This window comes from Mytilus galloprovincialis, chromosome 12 (genome assembly GCF_965363235.1).
Source record: "Mytilus galloprovincialis chromosome 12, xbMytGall1.hap1.1, whole genome shotgun sequence".
In the NCBI taxonomy this organism is placed as follows: domain Eukaryota; kingdom Metazoa; phylum Mollusca; class Bivalvia; order Mytilida; family Mytilidae; genus Mytilus; species Mytilus galloprovincialis.
In genome coordinates, this window is record NC_134849.1 from 25,219,660 (window position 1) to 25,243,237 (window position 23,578).

The 23,578-nt window shown below is 34.9% G+C and overlaps 1 protein-coding gene across 1 annotated transcript; it reads left to right on the forward strand.

The window, feature by feature from the left end:
- Nucleotides 1–835: 835 nt before the first annotated feature.
- On the forward strand, nt 836–23,259 carry LOC143054475 (ileal sodium/bile acid cotransporter-like). The gene is made up of 4 exons (XM_076227493.1): nt 836–942; nt 2,821–3,233; nt 3,940–4,144; nt 22,545–23,259. Exons 2-4 carry the CDS (start codon nt 2,821–2,823, stop codon nt 23,004–23,006), a joined length of 1,080 nt encoding a protein of 359 aa, XP_076083608.1. The 5' UTR covers nt 836–942; the 3' UTR covers nt 23,007–23,259.
- Nucleotides 23,260–23,578: the final 319 nt, after the last annotated feature.

The following is a 23,578-nucleotide window of genomic DNA, read 5'->3' on the forward strand; positions in this document are numbered from 1 at the left end:
AAAATACAAATAAAAGAAATTGCTTCAAGGGGATATAACTCTCAAAGGGGATGATGAAATCCTATGCAGCCTCATATGGTAATACATCATGATAATATCTACCTATTGTCTAAATAAGGTCATGATATCTTTTAAAACATTTAGGGGGGCCATGTTGAAAAAAATCAATAAAAGGGAGATAACTTCTAAAGGGGATGATGAAATCCTACAAAAGTTCATCTGGTAAAAGTTCATGATGAGGTCTATCGATGGTTCAAATTTGGTATTGATAACTCCAATAGAAGCGGTAGGAGGGCGTGCCAAACAAATGCTGGAAGGAAAAAAAAAAGAAAAAAAAACATTAGAAAAACAATAAGGTCTTTCCTCGCGGAGAGGAAAGACCTTAATAAATTACAACCAGCACAATAAAATCCTCTTACGAAGATATTTCACTGTCGGATATAAGTAGCCCGGTGATCATGTTTCTATAACGCATTGAACTTGTCAAGTCGGTACTGGTTTTGAAAGAATCGAGAAATTTAAACACACTATATTTTGCTGTGTATTAAAGTAATAAGTAACAACCTCCCTCAGATGCTAAACTTAGAAGAAGGAAGGATGGAAAGGCAACGATTTTGACGACATATCTTTTATGTTATTGTTAGTAATTATAACAAACGATGTATCTTGTTTTTGTAACAGGTAAACAATCAAATTAGACATTTGAATGATAGATGCAAATTATCTAATTAAATGACAATATGACACGTCTCGTGCATAGAGTGCAACAAGTGCACTTCGGCGTCTTAAAATATGGTATAATAAACGTGTTAGGATAAAATGTATGTACTGGCCATAACAGAAGATATTCAGCAGTAATGGATTTTTAATGTCTTACATCATTGTGTAAATTTGACATTTCACATTTGTAATCTTCTGCTCGATAAACTTTCCTTACGTAAGGTAAGTAATATAAATGAAACTGTTTTATGATTCTAGATTTTTAAAATATTTTCCATTGAAAAAAATTATTTGACCAAGAATTTAAAGTTTGTAGGATTTCAGAATATCTTAAGATCTTATTATTCAAAATTATTTTTAATGTAAAGATTTAGATTACGAGTCAATTCCCCTAAATGTCATTCACAGTCGAATTGTGTGTATCTTAAAAACTAAACAAAAATTATTAGATTGAACTAGTGAGCTGTTTGGCTAATTCCAGTGGCAAATATTTCAGAAAAAATAAATGGGTCGATTTGAAGGGTGAACATGTTGACTTCCACTGTAATAATATTGATTATAAGATAGGTAGAGAAAGTTTGCCTTGTATGTAACTTCGAGATTTCCCGAAGAGTTGAAAAGGTTCTTTTGCTTGCTAAGACTTGGACATACCCAAGAAGGGGCATCAGAGTTAACACCATCAACATTCAAATCGCAAATGACTTAAGTCAAACAATTCACGTTGTCGAGCATTGGTTTTAATCTCTAATGTGAGAAGTCAAGCGATGAACGTATTACGAGGTTCGAAGAGCGGTATACTACTGTTGCCTTTATTTGTTACAACGGTCAATGACATTGTCAAACATTGAATATCAGGAATCTATAAATCAGTGCTTTGGTTGGTTGCAATCTATCCTATTTGTGTTTCTATTAAAATGTTTGAACATAGTAACTAATGGAATATCGTATTTATCCGATCTCAATAGTTTAATTCTCGAAATTTAAAATTTAATTATATAACTTTTTCGATTGGATAAATCCGATAATCTTCTGGTACGTACGCAATAATCGATATATAACTTCAACCCTAATCAATCAATTATAAGCTAGAACCATTTCAAGCTATATAAACCAACACAAAAGTTCCGAATTTATAGATAAATCCATAAAGATTATAAAAGAATGAACATAACGGTAAGGATTGTTCTTGATTTTCCTACGATGAAGACATTTTCTTTCAATCAGTTTATTTGAGGTATTGATCTATCATGTCGGTTACTGCTACAAGTCCTTTGTTAATTTATGTATCATTGTTATTTTGCTTAGTTTTTTGTGTTACCTATTCTAGCATCGGACTCACACATTTTGTAAACTGATTTTACTGTGCGTATAACTGTGTTAAAATAGATATAGGAAGATGTGGTGGGAGTGCCAATGAGACAACTCTCCATACAAATAACAATTTAAAAAGTAAACCATTATAGGTTAAAGTACGGCCTTCAACACGGAGCTTTGGCTCACACCGAACAACAAGCTATAAAGGGCCCCAAAATTACTAGTGTAAAACCATTCAAACGGGAAAACCAACGGTCTAATCTATATAAACAAAACGAGAAACAAGAAACACGTATATATTACATAAACAAACGACAACTACTGTACATCAGATTCCTGACTTAGGACAGGTGCAAACATTTGCAGATATAACTGTGTGTTTATTTATTCTACATTGGCTAGCGTATAAGAGGAGGGTTGAGATCTCAGAGCTGCATGTTTTCGCCTGTTTCAATTCAGGAGTCTCTGGCCTTTGTTAGTCTTGTAATTTTAATAAATTTTAGTTCATCTATATGTTTTGGAGGTTATTATGACATCTGTTTTCACTGTACTTCAATATAGTACACATTTTGTTGAGAGGTGAAATGAAGCCCGCCACCCGGTGTGGGATTTTCTCTCTGTGTTGAAGACGCATTGATGGCTTTTGATTGTTTTCTGCTCTTTGAACGGGTTGTTGTCTCTTTGACACATTCCCTATTTCCATTCTCAATTGTAATCGATATATTGTTTCTTCTCCAATGATTGACATGATTTTTCTGATTGATTTCAAATTACTTTTTTTCATAGATGGAAACAACAGCAAGTTGGATGAACATGTATAGTAATATGACATCGACTCAAAATGGCGGATCATACAATGTGACAAATGATCTAATGGCGACAGACGTTAGCGATCCGACTAAAAGGTTCATTAAAAAGACATCGGACATACTTATGATTGTTATTTTAGCCGTCATATTGATGTCACTCGGTTGTACCATAGAACCAACAAAACTTCTGCAGCAGATAAAGAAACCAGTTCCTCTCATTATCGGAATGGTATTACAGTTTATAGTATATCCGTTGATGGCATTTGGATTTGCGCATGCGTTTCAATTGAATAAGTATGATGCACTTGGAGTACTCATTCTAGCAACCTGTCCTGGAGGGAGTATATCAAATTTGGTAACTTTCTATTCGTCTGGAGATGTGTGTTTAAGGTAATTTATATGTATTCATATAAAAAAAGCATTGAATGTATATTTTTGCGAGATATTCGAAATCCTATGGTTTTATCCATGTAGTGACATTAAAAATTCAGTCTCATAAAATCCCCTTGTTAAATTTTAAAGTTTTTGAAAGAAAAAATATGCAAATGTTAAAAGTAAGAAAAATCTATCTAGAGAATCATTTCCATGCAAACTTTTTAATGGATTTTAATTCGACAACAAGCTTATAACAAACCCGTATTTTTTTCTGCTTTTTTTAGTTACTTTATTTACATACTTTCAATTTATAACCGTCTTTTAAAATGCTTGATACTTTGAAAAACAGTAGTAAATATCATTAAGAATACATAAGTATTATACAGAATTCGATAATCTTCGGTTTTTTTTCTCGAAAAACAAAATTGATACCCATGGAAAATTAAAATTCATGTCGCATTAAAACACACGATGGAAATAAAACGACGAAAAGAAAAAAAAAAACAACAATTACTAAACACAGAAAACTAAATATTGTTCAAAACTAACCCAACGAAAAACTTGATTGTGAACGCAGTTGACCCGAAAAGGCAGTTCCTCCATATAATGTGCCACCCTGTGTTTTGTTCATGCAAATAAATCATATTTTAAATTTGTGGACTAAATTTATAAATATCTTTATAATGATTATGATAAAAGAATTATTACCATTTAATTTCAGCGTTTGCATGACCACAGTTGCCACTACAGTTGCAATAGGCATGATGCCATTAAATCTGTGGGTGTATTCCCGTAGTTTCATTACATCGACGATAAGTGTGCCATACGTCATCATAGTCATCTCCTTGGTTACGATACTTGTTCCTGTAGCTATCGGAATAGTTATCTTGAAGAAGCTTCCAAGGCTCGCGTCATATATCTTAAAGGTATTCTTTTACTTTCATATGCATTAAACAAGATACTCAAGTTACAAGAAATCATGCTTTCTGAGACACGCTAGAAAGGTCACTTGACTAAGTTCTACCTTCAACTATTCATCAACAAATATACCATTGAAATAGGTTTGAATATTGTAAAACAAAATCATTTGAAAGGTCAGATAACTAAAAATGCGAAAGATACCAGTCGTAAATAAACGGACAACGCCATGGCCAAAAACGATAAGACCAAATGACAAACAACTGTTTACATGTACAAAGCACAACAAAGAAATTGTGTACATATCTATTGATTATTGTGCTATATGCATTGATTGTTATATGAATTTTTCATTTAAATGTGTGAAGGCTTTGTGTGAGACTAAACAATTGTATGTAAAATCGGTTACCTTCGTTAGATAAAGAATTTAGTATTATTATTATAAAACTAAAGACTGAACAAAAGTTAAACAATCCCCGCCAAAAACCAGGGGCATCTCATTTGTTCTGAAAGGGAAAACAGACACTGATCTTCATGTGGCACCCGGTGTACAACTCTTTATGATATTCTTTTGCAGGCTGGTGGAGTGCTTTGGATGCTTTGCATTGTAGAAGTAATTGCTTTCAATATTTTTTGCAGGCTGGTGGAGTGCTTGGGATGTTTTTCATTGTAGTAATAATTACCATCAATATTTTTGGCAGGCTGCTGGAGTGCTTGCAATGCTTTTCATTGTAGTAATAAGTGCTTGGAATGCTTTTCATTGTAGTAATAATAAACAATCAATATTTTTTGCAGGCTGATGGAGTGCTTGGGATGTTTTTCATTGTAGTAATAATTACCATCAATATTTTTGGCAGGCTGGTGGAGTGCTTGGAATGCTTTTCATTGTAGTAATAATTACCATCAATATTTTTTGCAGGCTGGTGGAGTGCTTGGGATGCTTTTCATTGTAATAGTGATTGCCATCAATCTTTATCTCTATCCTGGATTGTTCCATTCAGATTGGAAAATGATTCTTCTAGCAATTATACTTCCGTGGTTTGGAATGTCTGTTGGATATGCAGGTTCAAGAATTGCATGTTTTTCTCACAAACAATGCCGAACCATCGGTATTGAAGTATCATCGCAGAATGTTGCCCTATCAACGACTTTAATTTATCTATCTTTTGAAACGGATGATGCAACAAAAATAGTTGTCTTTTCTTTGATTTTTGGAATATTTAGCATTATCTCCCTTGTTATATTTACTATTCTCTTCAGAATATACATTAACTGTAAAACGAGAAAGAATAAATCGTTGAACGGAAGTGGACCAAAGGAGAAGAAAGAAAACATTTACAATATTCCCATTACAATTGCTTCTCAAGATTGAAGTTATATCAAAGACTTATAATACCAGGGATTAGTGACTCGCCTAGCTATCGTTTAATGACAACCTTAGCTGTATATGGCGTTTATGAATATTAGGTCCCCTATGCTCTTCACTTTCGACTTATGAGTCTCATGTAGAGGAAACCCTTGTCTTGCGAATATACAAAATTTCAAACCTGGTAACTATACTGAGTTTATTAATCTCGCGAAATGAGTTTTAACGTAAATAAGATTTTTTTGAATATATATATAAATATGGTTTAAATATTCTTTTGTGTCAAATACTATCATCAAACAATACTGTTGCTATTTAAAGTCAAACATTTTTACACTCTAGAATAAAATAAATTCATGATTGCAATTTTCCCAATGTAACATTTCTATCATCTAAAATAAGCGATAACGTTCCTTGTTTTATTTTAATGAAAAAAGGGGAAAACGCGTTTTTATTTTTTAATTTTTTTTGTAAAGAATATGACATTTTGCAAATTATTGTTAATGTAAATTGAGATGTATAATCACAGAAAAAAACTTATCTATAGTGGGAGAACTGTTGATTTTACATGTAGTTTTTTTTGTTTTTAATAAAACCGAATACATGAATGAAAAAAAAATACAATGATGAGCAGCATTTCTTCTACATATGATCAATTTAAAGGGAAGGGGGCATGTTGTCTAGCATTGTTTGATTTCTGATTGTTTGGATTCTATAATAATAACAAGTAAAATGACAAAAATACCGAACTCCGAGGAAAATTCAAAACGAAAAGTCCCTAATCAAATGGCAAAATCAACTGTCATTTTCCTGACTTGGTGAAGGCAATTACTTATACCAATAAGGTGTGTTTACTAGAATTTATTCAATTTATTATACTGCACGTTGAAATGTCAGATTTTGATTAGAGAACGACCATTTGATATTCTGATGGGGGAAAAGGGGGGGGGGGGTCAGGAGGATTTTGAAAATAAATAACTCAGCCTTGATAATCACAAAAACAAATGGTTTGTTCTGTGGTAGTTGGAAAATAAATTACCTGACTTGCCATGTTTTGAAAATAAATAACTCAGCAGGTCTAATCGAAAATCGAAAGTATGAGATGGCACCAGGTTCTTCATAAATTCATCTTTTTTCCAAAAATAAAATCGAGAAACACTTCCCAAATCTTTTAATAATAAAAGTATAAATATTATTTAGATATACTTGAAATGTCTGAAAATTGGTTTCATTTATAACTTGAGGTATATTTTCTCAGAAACACTTACCTCACTTTTATTACAAGGCCGTAACTGCATTGAGGCAAATGCCTCATGTATAGGAAATTTTAAAACCAAACGCTTGTCTTCATATCAAATTGTGTTCACGGCGAGTGCCTTGCAAGAAGCAAGTTCTGTTCTCCGTCAGACGAAGCCCCTGAATTTTTGGGATAAATAGTTCTTATTTTTTTGTCTTTTGTTCATTGATTGTCCTTCTGTATTCTGTGAGCTTGCTTTAGTAATTTTGTTATTAACTTGATCATGAGTTAAAAAAAAAAAACAGCAGCCACAGACTTAACTATGTGAATTACACTTTTGCCTTATCATGCATCTTGGTCTTTTGATGTTGTTCATAGAAACTTAAGTCGTATACTGAATCTACATTTTGCTTTGAGACCCATCACCAAAATATTGTCAAAAAAAATTTATAACAGAACTTGCATTTTCAGATTAAGAAAGGGTTTGGGGAACACCCGGAAAGCATGATTTAGCATCATATTTTCTATAGCTTCTTAGACCTTCAGCAGCATTAAAACTCTTCAAAAAACATGATTGTAAATAATTTAAAAAAAAAGACTTGTTAAAACCAAACTTTAATGCTGTGTTAAATGCAATACATGTATATGCAGGTGGAAATAAAAAAGATTCAATTCTGCTGAGGAGGATGATTAATTCTGATTAAATGGTACATAATGACTTGACTATGCATGTATTATTTATAATAAACAAATAATTTAAAAATTGTATGTTTTCGAATATTATAAATATACTGTTGTGAAAATAAATAATCAGTCAGTGATGAAAATGAAAAATCTTGCTTCAAACATGCAGAAAATAGATAAATCTGTCTTCTTAGTTTACAAAAATAAATAACCAATCCAAAACAAATCCTCCTGGACCCCCCCCCCCCCCCCCCCCCCCCCCCAAGAATATCAATTGGTCATCCACTTAGCTAATACGAGGGAGACAATTTACTCTATTCCATGGCCGAGCGGGAGACAATATTTATTGTTACCCTCTGGCTAAGACCAATCAAAAATCGGTCATTTAAATGACAATTACTTGAATTCACAGACAGACGTAGATACCTGCCATGTCAATTCCATTCCTTCGTATGAGCTATCAATACCCACCATATAACTTTTGGACATATCTATACTTATTTCTTGATGCAACAACAGGGTTGAGATTTGTACTGAAATAAGTTTAAAGTCAGTGAGCACATAATAAATGACATATACTATTTATATGATGTTCGTTTAAGATGGTGGTTTGTTTTCTAAATAATACATTTACGTAAAAAAGTGATATTATCGATGGTCATATGAAGCCGTATAAATCTCTATGACACCATTTAATGTTGTTAACTTTAAAATAAGGATCGTTGTAGCTGCAGCAGCAGATCAGATTTCGAGTTGAACAATCCAAGAAAAGAACTTTGAAGCTCTCATTCCATCGGTGTAACACAATTCTTGATCCGTTTGCAATACACGGTGCAACTAGAGAGTTGTCATTAATCAGTGAGGCAGAACATGTAATAGTTGAGGCAGTGGTTAGGGAAATCTACGTTTAAAAATTAAAATCACTAACATACTGAAATTCGAGGAATATTCAAAAAGTACCATTCATCGTCAAATGGCAAAATCACAAATGTTCAATTCCATCAAACGAATTTTTAACAACAGTCATGTTCCTGACTTGGTTCAGGCATTTTCTTATGGTTTTAAAGCTATCTAAACCTTTCGCTTGTATGAACCCGATTTACAATTATCTATCTAGATACTAATGGATTTCGATTTTCTTTTAAAGCCACAAGTGTTGTATAATGGTATAAGCAATAATTGTATATAATACTAACTTAGCATTTATTTGCTAAATTTTAACCTGGTATTTATAATAAGAGTATTGGATGTGTAGAATGTTTGTTTGAAAGTCACGTTCGCTTGGGTGTGTATAATGTTTGTTTGGAAGTCACGTTCGGTTGGGTGTGTAGAATGTTTGTTTGGACGTCACGTTCGCTTAGGTGTGTAGAATGTTTGTTTGGAAGTCACGTTCGCTTGGGTGTAGACTGTTTTTTTGGAAGTCACGTTCGCTTGGGTGTGTAGAATGTTTGTTTGGAAGTCACGTTCGCTTGGATGTGTAGAATGTTTGTTTGGAAGTCACGTTCGGTTGGATGTGTAGAATGTTTGTTTGGAAGTCAAGTTCAGTTGGGTACGTAGAATGTTGTTCGGAAGTCACGTTCGGTTGGGTACGCAGGATGTTTGTTTGGAAGTCACGTTCGGTTGGGTACGTAGACTGTTTGTTTGGAAGTCACGTTCGCTTAGATGTGTAGAGTGTTGTTTGGAAGTCACGTTCGCTTGGGTGTGTAGAATGTTTGTTTGGAAGTCACGTTCGCTTGGATGTGTAGAATGTTTGTTTGGAAGGCACGTTAGCTTGGATGTGTAGAATGTTTGTTTGGAAGTCACGTTCGGTTGGGTACGTAGAATATTTGTTTGGAAGTCACATTCGGTTGGGTACGTAGAATGTTTGTTTGGAAGTCACGTTTGCTTAGGTGTGTAGAATGTTTGTTTGGAAGTCACGTTCGCTTGGGTGTGTATAATGTTTGTTTGGAAGTCACGTTCGCTTGGTGTGTAGATTGTTTGTTTGGAAGTCACGTTCGATTGGGTGTGTAGAATGTTTGTTTGGAAGTCACGTTCGCTTAGGTGTGTAGAATGTTTGTTTGGAAGTCACGTTCGCTTGGGTGTAGACTGTTTTTTTGGAAGTCACGTTCGCTTGGGTGTGTAGAATGTTTGTTTGGAAGTCACGTTCGCTTGGATGTGTAGAATGTTTGTTTGGAAGTCACGTTCGGTTGGGTGTGTAGAATGTTTGTTTGGAAGTCACGTTCAGTTGGGTACGTAGAATGTTGTTCGGAAGTCACGTTCGGTTGGGTACGCAGGATGTTTGTTTGGAAGTCACGTTCGGTTGGGTACGTAGACTGTTTGTTTGGAAGTCACGTTCGCTTAGATGTGTAGAGTGTTGTTTGGAAGTCACGTTCGCTTGGGTGTGTAGAATGTTTGTTTGGAAGTCACGTTCGCTTGGATGTGTAGAATGTTTGTTTGGAAGGCACGTTAGCTTGGATGTGTAGAATGTTTGTTTGGAAGTCACGTTCGGTTGGGTACGTAGAATGATTGTTTGGAAGTCACGTTTGCTTAGGTGTGTAGAATGTTTGTTTGGAAGTCACGTTCGCTTGGGTGTGTATAATGTTTGTTTGGAAGTCACGTTCGCTTGGTGTGTAGAATGTTTGTTTGGAAGTCACGTTCGGTTGGGTGTGTAGAATGTTTGTTTGGAAGTCACGTTCGCTTAGGTGTGTAGAATGTTTGTTTGGAAGTCACGTTCGCTTGGGTGTAGACTGTTTTTTTGGAAGTCACGTTCGCTTTGGTGTGTAGAATGTTTGTTTGGAAGTCACGTTCGCTTGGATGTGTAGAATGTTTGTTTGGAAGTCACGTTCGGTTGGATGTGTAGAATGTTTGTTTGGAAGTCACGTTCAGTTGGGTACGTAGAATGTTGTTCGTAAGTCACGTTCGGTTGGGTACGCAGGATGTTTGTTTGGAAGTCACGTTCCGTTGGGTACGTAGACTGTTTGTTTGGAAGTCACGTTCGCTTAGATGTGTAGAGTGTTGTTTGGAAGTCACGTTCGCTTGGGTGTGTAGAATGTTTGTTTGGAAGTCACGTTCGCTTGGATGTGTAGAATGTTTGTTTGGAAGGCACGTTAGCTTGGATGTGTAGAATGTTTGTTTGGAAGTCACGTTCGGTTGGGTACGTAGAATATTTGTTTGGAAGTCACATTCGGTTGGGTACGTAGAATGTTTGTTTGGAAGTCACGTTTGCTTAGGTGTGTAGAATGTTTGTTTGGAAGTCACGTTCGCTTGGGTACGCAGTATGTTTGTTTGGAAGTCTTGTTCGCTCGGGTGTGTAGAATTGACCATGGTTTCGATTCGCTCTCTTTTAAAGCCACAAGTGTTGTATAATGGTATAAGCAATAATTGTATATAATACTAACCTAGCATTTATTTGCTAAATTCTAACCTGGTATTTATCATAAGCGTATTGGATGTGTAGAATATTTGTTTGAAAGTCACGTTCGTTAGGGTGTGTATAATGTTTGTTTGGAAGTCACGTTCGCTTGGGTGTGTAGAATGTTTGTTTGGAAGTCACGTTCGGTTGGGTGTGTAGAATGTTTGTTTGGAAGTCACGTTCGCTTAGGTGTGTAGAATGTTTGTTTGGAAGTCACGTTCGCTTGGGTGTAGACTGTTTTTTCGGAAGTCACGTTCGCTTGGGTGTGTAGAATGTTTGTTTGGAAGTCACGTTCGCTTGGATGTGTAGAATGTTTGTTTGGTAGTCACGTTCGGTTGGATGTGTAGAATGTTTGTTTGGAAGTCACGTTCGGTTGGGTACGTAGAATGTTGTTCGGAAGTCACGTTCGGTTGGATACGTAGGATGTTTGTTAGGAAGTCACGTTCGGTTGGGTACGTAGACTGTTTGTTTGGAAGTCACGTTCGCTTAGATGTGTAGAGTGTTGTTTGGAAGTCACGTTCGCTTGGGTGTGTAGAATGTTTGTTTGGAAGTCACGTTCGCTTGGATGTGTAGAATGTTTGTTTGGAAGGCACGTTAGCTTGGATGTGAAGAATGTTTGTTTGGAAGTCACGTTCGGTTGGGTACGTAGAATGTTTGTTTGGAAGTCACGTTCGCTTAGGTGTGTTGAATGTTTGTTTGGAAGTCACGTTCGCTTGGGTACGCAGTATGTTTGTTTGGAAGTCATGTTCGCTCGGGTGTGTAGAGTTGACCATGGTTTCCATTCGCTCTCTTTTAAAGCCACAAGTGTTGTATAATGGTATAAGCAATAATTGTATATAATACTAACTTAGCATTTATTTGCTAAATTCTAACCTGGTATTTATCATAAGCGTATTGGATGTGTAGAATGTTTGTTTGAAAGTCACGTTCGTTAGGGTGTGTATAATGTTTGTTTGGAAGTTACGTTCGCTTGGGTATGTAGAATATTTGTTTGGAAGTCACGTTCGGTTGGGTGTGTAGAATGTTTGTTTGGAAGTCACGTTCGCTTAGGTGTGTAGAATGTTTGTTTGGAAGTCACGTTCGCTTGGGTGTAGACTGTTTTTTTGGAAGTCACGTTCGCTTGGGTGTGTAGAATGTTTGTTTGGAAGTCACGTTCGCTTGGATGTGTAGAATGTTTGTTTGGAAGTCACGTTCGGTTGGATGTGTAGAATGTTTGTTTGGAAGTCACGTTCAGTTGGGTACGTAGAATGTTGTTCGTAAGTCACGTTCGGTTGGGTACGCAGGATGTTTGTTTGGAAGTCACGTTCCGTTGGGTACGTAGACTGTTTGTTTGGAAGTCACGTTCGCTTAGATGTGTAGAGTGTTGTTTGGAAGTCACGTTCGCTTGGGTGTGTAGAATGTTTGTTTGGAAGTCACGTTCGCTTGGATGTGTAGAATGTTTGTTTGGAAGGCACGTTAGCTTGGATGTGTAGAATGTTTGTTTGGAAGTCACGTTCGGTTGGGTACGTAGAATATTTGTTTGGAAGTCACATTCGGTTGGGTACGTAGAGTGTTTGTTTGGAAGTCACGTTTGCTTAGGTGTGTAGAATGTTTGTTTGGAAGTCACGTTCGCTTGGGTACGCAGTATGTTTGTTTGGAAGTCTTTTTCGCTCGGGTGTGTAGAATTGACCATGGTTTCGATTCGCTCTCTTTTAAAGCCACAAGTGTTGTATAATGGTATAAGCAATAATTGTATATAATACTAACCTAGCATTTATTTGCTAAATTCTAACCTGGTATTTATCATAAGCGTATTGGATGTGTAGAATATTTTTTTGAAAGTCACGTTCGTTAGGGTGTGTATAATGTTTGTTTGGAAGTCACGTTCGCTTGGGTGTGTAGAATGTTTGTTTGGAAGTCACGTTCGGTTGGGTGTGTAGAATGTTTGTTTGGAAGTCACGTTCGCTTAGGTGTGTAGAATGTTTGTTTGGAAGTCACGTTCGCTTGGGTGTAGACTGTTTTTTCGGATGTCACGTTCGCTTGGGTGTGTAGAATGTTTGTTTGGAAGTCACGTTCGCTTGGATGTGTAGAATGTTTGTTTGGTAGTCACGTTCGGTTGGATGTGTAGAATGTTTGTTTGGAAGTCACGTTCGGTTGGGTACGTAGAATGTTGTTCGGAAGTCACGTTCGGTTGGATACGTAGGATGTTTGTTAGGAAGTCACGTTCGGTTGGGTACGTAGACTGTTTGTTTGGAAGTCACGTTCGCTTAGATATGTAGAGTGTTGTTTGGAAGTCACGTTCGCTTGGGTGTGTAGAATGTTTGTTTGGAAGTCACGTTCGCTTGGATGTGTAGAATGTTTGTTTGGAAGGCACGTTAGCTTGGATGTGTAGAATGTTTGTTTGGAAGTCACGTTCGGTTGGGTACGTAGAATGTTTGTTTGGAAGTCACGTTCGCTTAGGTGTGTAGAATGTTTGTTTGGAAGTCACGTTCGCTTGGGTACGCAGTATGTTTGTTTGGAAGTCATGTTCGCTCGGGTGTGTAGAGTTGACCATGGTTTCCATTCGCTCTCTTTTAAAGCCACAAGTGTTGTATAATGGTATAAGCAATAATTGTATATAATACTAACCTAGCATTTATTTGCTAAATTCTAACCTGGTATTTATCATAAGCGTATTGGATGTGTAGAATATTTGTTTGAAAGTCACGTTCGTTAGGGTGTGTATAATGTTTGTTTGGAAGTCACGTTCGCTTGGGTGTGTAGAATGTTTGTTTGGAAGTCACGTTCGGTTGGGTGTGTAGAATGTTTGTTTGGAAGTCACGTTCGCTTAGGTGTGTAGAATGTTTGTTTGGAAGTCACGTTCGCCTGGGTGTAGACTGTTTTTTTGGAAGTCACGTTCGCTTGGGTGTGTAGAATGTTTGTTTTGGAAGTCACGTTCGCTTGGATGTGTAGAATGTTTGTTTGGTAGTCACGTTCGGTTGGATGTGTAGAATGTTTGTTTGGAAGTCACGTTCGGTTGGGTACGTAGAATGTTTGTTTGGAAGTCACGTTCGCTTGGGTGTAGACTGTTTTTTTGGAAGTCACGTTCGCTTGGGTGTGTAGAATGTTTGTTTGGAAGTCACGTTCGCTTGGATGTGTAGAATGTTTGTTTGGAAGTCACGTTCGGTTGGATGTGTAGAATGTTTGTTTGGAAGTCACGTTCAGTTGGGTACGTAGAATGTTGTTCGTAAGTCACGTTCGGTTGGGTACGCAGGATGTTTGTTTGGAAGTCACGTTCCGTTGGGTACGTAGACTGTTTGTTTGGAAGTCACGTTCGCTTAGATGTGTAGAGTGTTGTTTGGAAGTCACGTTCGCTTGGGTGTGTAGAATGTTTGTTTGGAAGTCACGTTCGCTTGGATGTGTAGAATGTTTGTTTGGAAGGCACGTTAGCTTGGATGTGTAGAATGTTTGTTTGGAAGTCACGTTCGGTTGGGTACGTAGAATATTTGTTTGGAAGTCACATTCGGTTGGGTACGTAGAGTGTTTGTTTGGAAGTCACGTTTGCTTAGGTGTGTAGAATGTTTGTTTGGAAGTCACGTTCGCTTGGGTACGCAGTATGTTTGTTTGGAAGTCTTTTTCGCTCGGGTGTGTAGAATTGACCATGGTTTCGATTCGCTCTCTTTTAAAGCCACAAGTGTTGTATAATGGTATAAGCAATAATTGTATATAATACTAACCTAGCATTTATTTGCTAAATTCTAACCTGGTATTTATCATAAGCGTATTGGATGTGTAGAATATTTTTTTGAAAGTCACGTTCGTTAGGGTGTGTATAATGTTTGTTTGGAAGTCACGTTCGCTTGGGTGTGTAGAATGTTTGTTTGGAAGTCACGTTCGGTTGGGTGTGTAGAATGTTTGTTTGGAAGTCACGTTCGCTTAGGTGTGTAGAATGTTTGTTTGGAAGTCACGTTCGCTTGGGTGTAGACTGTTTTTTCGGATGTCACGTTCGCTTGGGTGTGTAGAATGTTTGTTTGGAAGTCACGTTAGTAATTATAACAAACGATGTATCTTGTTTTTGTAACAGGTAAACAATCAAATTAGACATTTGAATGATAGATGCAAATTATCTAATTAAATGACAATATGACACGTCTCGTGCATAGAGTGCAACAAGTGCACTTCGGCGTCTTAAAATATGGTATAATAAACGTGTTAGGATAAAATGTATGTACTGGCCATAACAGAAGATATTCAGCAGTAATGGATTTTTAATGTCTTACATCATTGTGTAAATTTGACATTTCACATTTGTAATCTTCTGCTCGATAAACTTTCCTTACGTAAGGTAAGTAATATAAATGAAACTGTTTTATGATTCTAGATTTTTAAAATATTTTCCATTGAAAAAAATTATTTGACCAAGAATTTAAAGTTTGTAGGATTTCAGAATATCTTAAGATCTTATTATTCAAAATTATTTTTAATGTAAAGATTTAGATTACGAGTCAATTCCCCTAAATGTCATTCACAGTCGAATTGTGTGTATCTTAAAAACTAAACAAAAATTATTAGATTGAACTAGTGAGCTGTTTGGCTAATTCCAGTGGCAAATATTTCAGAAAAAATAAATGGGTCGATTTGAAGGGTGAACATGTTGACTTCCACTGTAATAATATTGATTATAAGATAGGTAGAGAAAGTTTGCCTTGTATGTAACTTCGAGATTTCCCGAAGAGTTGAAAAGGTTCTTTTGCTTGCTAAGACTTGGACATACCCAAGAAGGGGCATCAGAGTTAACACCATCAACATTCAAATCGCAAATGACTTAAGTCAAACAATTCACGTTGTCGAGCATTGGTTTTAATCTCTAATGTGAGAAGTCAAGCGATGAACGTATTACGAGGTTCGAAGAGCGGTATACTACTGTTGCCTTTATTTGTTACAACGGTCAATGACATTGTCAAACATTGAATATCAGGAATCTATAAATCAGTGCTTTGGTTGGTTGCAATCTATCCTATTTGTGTTTCTATTAAAATGTTTGAACATAGTAACTAATGGAATATCGTATTTATCCGATCTCAATAGTTTAATTCTCGAAATTTAAAATTTAATTATATAACTTTTTCGATTGGATAAATCCGATAATCTTCTGGTACGTACGCAATAATCGATATATAACTTCAACCCTAATCAATCAATTATAAGCTAGAACCATTTCAAGCTATATAAACCAACACAAAAGTTCCGAATTTATAGATAAATCCATAAAGATTATAAAAGAATGAACATAACGGTAAGGATTGTTCTTGATTTTCCTACGATGAAGACATTTTCTTTCAATCAGTTTATTTGAGGTATTGATCTATCATGTCGGTTACTGCTACAAGTCCTTTGTTAATTTATGTATCATTGTTATTTTGCTTAGTTTTTTGTGTTACCTATTCTAGCATCGGACTCACACATTTTGTAAACTGATTTTACTGTGCGTATAACTGTGTTAAAATAGATATAGGAAGATGTGGTGGGAGTGCCAATGAGACAACTCTCCATACAAATAACAATTTAAAAAGTAAACCATTATAGGTTAAAGTACGGCCTTCAACACGGAGCTTTGGCTCACACCGAACAACAAGCTATAAAGGGCCCCAAAATTACTAGTGTAAAACCATTCAAACGGGAAAACCAACGGTCTAATCTATATAAACAAAACGAGAAACAAGAAACACGTATATATTACATAAACAAACGACAACTACTGTACATCAGATTCCTGACTTAGGACAGGTGCAAACATTTGCAGATATAACTGTGTGTTTATTTATTCTACATTGGCTAGCGTATAAGAGGAGGGTTGAGATCTCAGAGCTGCATGTTTTCGCCTGTTTCAATTCAGGAGTCTCTGGCCTTTGTTAGTCTTGTAATTTTAATAAATTTTAGTTCATCTATATGTTTTGGAGGTTATTATGACATCTGTTTTCACTGTACTTCAATATAGTACACATTTTGTTGAGAGGTGAAATGAAGCCCGCCAGCCGGTGTGGGATTTTCTCTCTGTGTTGAAGACGCATTGATGGCTTTTGATTGTTTTCTGCTCTTTGAACGGGTTGTTGTCTCTTTGACACATTCCCTATTTCCATTCTCAATTGTAATCGATATATTGTTTCTTCTCCAATGATTGACATGATTTTTCTGATTGATTTCAAATTACTTTTTTTCATAGATGGAAACAACAGCAAGTTGGATGAACATGTATAGTAATATGACATCGACTCAAAATGGCGGATCATACAATGTGACCAATGATGTAATGGCGACAGACGTTAGCGATCCGACTAAAAGTTTCATTAAAAAGACATCGGACATACTTATGATTGTTATTTTAGCCGTCATATTGATGTCACTCGGTTGTACCATAGAACCAACAAAACTTCTGCAGCAGATAAAGAAACCAGTTCCTCTCATTATCGGAATGGTATTACAGTTTATAGTATATCCGTTGATGGTATTTGGACTTGCGCATACGTTTCAATTGAATAAGTATGATGCACTTGGAGTACTTATTCTAGCAACCTGTCCTGGAGGGAGTATATCAAATTTGGTAACTTTCTATTCGTCTGGAGATGTGTGTTTAAGGTAATTTATATGTATTCATATCAAAATAAATCATTGAATGTATATTTTTCTGCGAGATATTTGAAATCCTATGGTTTTATCCATGTAGTGCCATTAAAACTAAGGTCTCATAAAATCCCCTTGTTAGATTTTCAGTGTTTTTGAAAGAAAAAATGTGCAAATGTTACAAGTAAGAAAAATCTAGAGAGAATCATCTCCTGTAAACATTTTAAAGGATTATATTTCGAAAACAAGCTAACAGACCCGTCATTTTTTCTGCTTTTTTAGGTCTTTCCTTTCTTAATGGAAAGACCTTACTGTATTTCGTTTGTTTATTAGGTCTTTCCACTTTTTTGTGGAAAGAACTATTGTTTTTCTTCTGATTATTTTTTTTTTTCTTCCGCCAAATTTTGTTCTTGCGATAAACATTTGTTTCGCAATATGTGGCTTAGATATTTGGTATATGATATCGAACAGTTTATGCGCTTTTGAAATTTACCCTGCGTAACTGAATACTTTTCTTTGTAGGAGTTATCTCCCCAAACACTGTTTTCCTTGTGATCACAACTCCTTCGCAACCGTAAAAGATTACGACAAATTTATTTTATAAAATTGCTCGTTATATCCTTCGCATGATTTATCCAATTTCGACCGAAGCAATTTGAACGCTCCATATGATAGTTATTTCCCTTTTTGTATTTGAAATTTTGAAATGTATTTTAAACTGGAACACCATAAGTGATAGAGACCTAGGATCTTTTGATTTGAGGTCCTTGGTCCAAAAAAATGAAAATTAGGTCAAGGTCAAAGGTCAAGGTCATATTCTAATATTTGAATTTGGCTTATTTTCACTTATATCCAAAGACCGTATAAGATATCAACAAATTATTTTTACTAAATTGTTAGTTGCGACATGTCGAAACACATAAATTTTTATTGCAAGGCCACATTGAACGTAAAAGGGAGTTTTCTCGCCTCTTGTATTTAAAAATACGTGTTTGGTGATATAAGTCATTAACCAAATATAATTAAGACCTATGGTCTTTTGATTTGAGGTCCTTAGTTCATGACCTTGAAATTGATCTCAAGGTCATAGCTTAATTTGACGTTCTAGATTTTGACCTTTGCTTTTATTTTATATGTATACATGATAAAGCTATGAAAATTTTGGAAAAAGGTATCAAACCATTAAACCTTGAAAGAAACAACCGGAAGTGACCTTTTGTAAACCGGAAGTAGCTATTTTTTGTACTTTATTAATATAAAAGTATATAGAACCAGATATTTTTGGAATCAGTGTCAAGTAAATATTCAAATATAATCGTAAGTAACATTTTTCAAACCGGAAGTAACAAATTATCTCCCTTATTTAAAAAAAATGTATGGAAACCAAATATTTTTGGAATCAGCGTACTAGAAGCTATCATTTGACGATTAAAATGACATTTTAAACTTAGTTTCACAACTTTCATATCAAAATACATTGTTTTGATGGAAAGACCTTCAATTGTTCTCTGAACAATTGGTTTTTAATTATTATTATTATTCTTTTTCCTCGTCCGTTTTCAAAGTCTTAAATCAAGAAAAGTACGCAACATATCCAAATGATCTTTAGTACTATGTACCAGGGGTATAAAATCTATCTTGTATTAGAAGAACCATGATTTACTATTTACCTTATAGGAGTTATCTCCCCATTACAAAAACACATTGTTATCGCTACTCCTCATAAACTATAAGACTTAGCGGCAAATGGTTTTTTTTTAAATGTTCCTTGCCAGATGGCGCAACTTCAAATAATTTTAACCGAAGCAATCCAGTGACTTATTATAGGAGTTATTTCCCCTTGAATATTTTACTTTTCAATATGCAAATAAATCTCATGAATCATAAGTTGTAAAGACCTCGGGTCTTTTGATTTGAGATTCTTGGTCCAAAAAAATGAAAATTAGGTCAAGGTCAAAGGTCAAGGTCGTATTTTAGATTTTTATTTGTTTTTGATTTCCCTATAACTTTGGAATGGTTATAGATACAGAAAATTTAAGTAGTGAAAAATGCTTGGTACTTCCAGGGGCAACTTTGTTCTGTTATGACTGTATTGGTTTTACCATCATGTAAGGGACATAACCCCCATTGATGGTTTATAAAAAGCCATTATTAGGCAAAACTCTTAAACAAAAGGTCCTTGACCCAAAGGGTCTTTTGCAATGACATTGTAGAGCAATGACCTTGACGAAGGTCACAAGGTCAAAGGTCATGTACAAGAGTCAAATTATGTGATTTTGGCACTATTTAAAGAGTTTTATGTGTTTGAATTCCAACCAACAAACCAACTAATTAATCAATCAATCCATCAATCAATTAATCAATCAATTAATCAGTGCATGCATGTTTCCGTCTCATGTGTTTAATATGGGGTCCAAGATCTTATTTGTTTCTTTTCGCTTATTTCAAGAGACACTATTCAACGTGTTTAATTAATCTATCAATCAATCAATCAATATATATGACAGTTTATTTATGACAGTATAATTAAAAAAAAACTGGAAGGAAAGACCTATCAATTATTCAAGAAGAATTGAACTTTAATTTAATTCCTTTATTTACATACTTTCAATTAATAACCGTCGTTTAAAATACTTGATACTTTGAAACAGAGTAGCAAACATCATTAAGAACTAGAACACACCCGCAAAATCGGGGGCATTCAGAGCGTAGTTTAAAGTATGTAAAGTGTTTTGGAAGAATTTTGTAAAATACAGAATGACTGGAGAATTTCAGCAAAAGTGTCATAAGTCATAGGTTATTGGGGACAGGAAAATGTTTTTTTTTACCCTGAACCTTTATTTCCAAAGTTCCCAATTTTTGGTTTACTATCAATTTCAATATGAACATACGTTACGTATGTTATGAACATTTAAGTAAGGAGCCTGTAATTCAGTGGTTGTCGTTTGTTTATGTGTTACATATTTGTTTTTCGTTCATTTTTTGTACATAAATAAGGCCGCTAGTTTTCTCGTTTGCATTGTTTTACATTGTCATTTTGAGACCCTTTGAAGCTGAGTATGCGGTATGGGCTTTGCTCTTTGTTGAAGGCCGTACGGTGACCTATAGTTGTTAATTTCTGTGTCATTTTGATCTCTTGTGGAGAGTTGTCTCAACATGGCAATCATACCACATCTTTTTATTTTTGTAATCAATGAATTTTGTAAAAGATTTAATGACTGGAGAATTTCAGAAAAGGTATCAAAAGTTCACATGAATAATTTTAGCACTTATATGTATATTATGAACATTCATTACTATGTAAATAAAGCGTATTTAGGGAGCTACCATTTGATTTTTAGGGGGGGCTAGAATGAAATTTGAAAAAAATAGGCAGGACAGGAGTTTTGAGTAAAAAAAAAGGCAGGATGAGACATTTGCAAAAAAAAAAATGAGGACGACAATTTAGGTAAAAAAAAGTCAGGATAAACTAAAAAAAAAGGCAGGACAGAGCTTACAGCTAAAAAAATGCAGGACAAAATTTTTCATCCTAGCAACCACCCCCTCCACCATAAAAATCAAATGGCAGCTCCCTTACTTTCAATTCTAAGTTTACTAATCGATCCATGGTGATCATTGGTATAGTACAGACCCTCTCTATTTAATAAACTCTGTGACTGCCGTGGATAGTAAACTTGAATATGATAGCAGATAAAATCCCCCCCCCCCCCCCCCCCATAAAAATCAAATGGTAGCTCCCTTACTTTCAATTCTAAGTTTACTAATCGATCCATGGTGATCATTGGTATAGTATACAGACCCTCTCTATCTCTATTTAATAAAACTCTGTGACTACCGTGGATAGTAAACTTGAAAATGATAGCAGATAAAATTCTGAAAATACACTTTATTCGTAGTATATGTATGTTCAAAGTATACAGAAAAACTCAAACCGGAAGTATAATCTGACTTAAAATTTCGTCCAATGACGGGACAATATCCGGATGCCTTTTTTCTCGTTTTTCTCCTAAAATAACTCAATCTGAATAAGCATATGAATGGATGACAAATGCGACAATGCACTGTACCTAAAGAACATAGAGGCGTGTTGATTAATTTATTGTGGAAAGAAGAGAGGCGACACACAAAATGAGGTCTTCTCGTTTAATAGTAAAGATACAAAAGTATTATACAAAATTCGATAATCTTTAGGTTTTTTTTTCGGGAAAAAGATGATACCAATGGACAATTGAAATTCATGTCGCATTAAAAACACAACACGATAGAAATAAAACGACGAAAAGAAACAAAAACAACAATTACTTAACACAGAAAACTACATATTGTTCAACACTAACCCAAAAAAACACCTGATTGTGAACGCAGTTAACCCGGAAAAGCAGTTCCTACTTAGCATGTGGCGTCCGTTGTTTTGTTCATGCAAATGCAAATGAATCATATTTCAAATTTGTTGACGAAATTTATAAATATTTTTATAAGGATTTTGCTAAAAAAATTACTACCATTTAATTCCAGCATTTGCATGACAACAGTTGCCACAACAGTTGCAATAGGCATGATGCCATTAAACTTGTGGGTGTATTCCCGTAGTTTCATTACATCGACTCTTAATGTACCATACGTCATCATAGTCATCTCATTGGTTACGACACTTGTTCCTGTAGCTATTGGAATAGTTATCTTGAAGAAGCTTCCAAGGCTCGCGTCATATATCGTAAAGGTATTCTTTCATTTTCATATGCACCAAACAAGATACTCAATTTACTAGAAATTATGCTTACTGAGAAACGATAGAAAGCTCACGTGACTACGTTCTACCTTCAACTGTTCATCAACAAATGTACCCTTGAAATATGTTTGAATAATGTAAAAAACAAAGTAAGTTGAAAGGTCAGATAACTAAAAATGCGAAAGATACCAGTCGAAAATAAACTGCCAGCGTCATGGCAAAAAACGATAAGACCAAATTACAAACAACAGTATACATGTACAAAGCACAACAAAGAAAACTAAAGACTGAACAAAACTTTAACAATCCCCATCAAAAACCGGAGGCATCTCATGTGTTCTGAAAGGTAACACAGACACTGATATACCTGTGACACCTATATATTGTAGCGCTTTATAACGTTTTCTTATTACATGTTGTAGGCTGGTGGAGTGCTTGGAATGGTTTTCATTGTAATAGTGATTGCCATCAATCTTTATCTGTACCCAGGATTGTTCAGTTCAGATTGGAAAATGATTCTAATAGCAGTTGTTCTTCCGTGGTTTGGAATGTCTGTTGGATATTCAGGCTCCAGAATGGCATGTTTATCTCCAAAACAATGCCGAACCATCGGTATTGAAGTATCATCGCAAAATGTTGCCTTATCAACGACTTTGATTTATTTATCCTTTGAAACGGATGATGCCACAAAAATAGTTGTCTTTTCTTTGATATTTGGAATATTTAGCGTTATCTCTCTTGTAATATTTACCCTTCTCTACAGAATATACATTAACTGTAAAACAATAAAGAAGAAATCGTTGAATGGAAGTGGACCAAAGGAGAAGAGAGAAAACATTTACAATATTTCCATAACAATTGCTTCCACAGATAGAATTGATTAATATGTTGATCATAGAAATATAATACAAAAAATTAGTAACTCGTCGTACTGTTGTTTAATCTTGTGAATAGTTCAATATTTTTGTTATGGAGTTAAAGGTATATAAATAGTTTTTTTGAATATGAATTTGTGTCAAATACTATCATTAAACGATAGTTTTTTTTTTAAGTTAAACATTTTATCAACATAGACGACAATACATTGATAGTTCAATTTTCCGATGTAACATTTTATGACATAAAATTTCAGATATTTTTTTGTTTTTGTTTTATTTACATGAGTAAAGTTGGAACGAATGTTTTCATTTTTTCATGTGTAGAATATGACATTTTGCTATTATTGTAAATGACAAAAAAGAGATGTATAAATACAGAAACAACGATTACATGTAGCTATTGTGTATGAACAGTTGATTTTACTTGCAGATTTGTTTCTCTTTTAAAATATGAATGAATAAAACTGAATTGAGCATCATTTCTTCTGAATATGATAATTTTATTTAAGGAATGACTGTAATATTTTTTCTGTCTATGAAGAAATAACATAAAAAATTTGGTGCAGACTGAATAACGC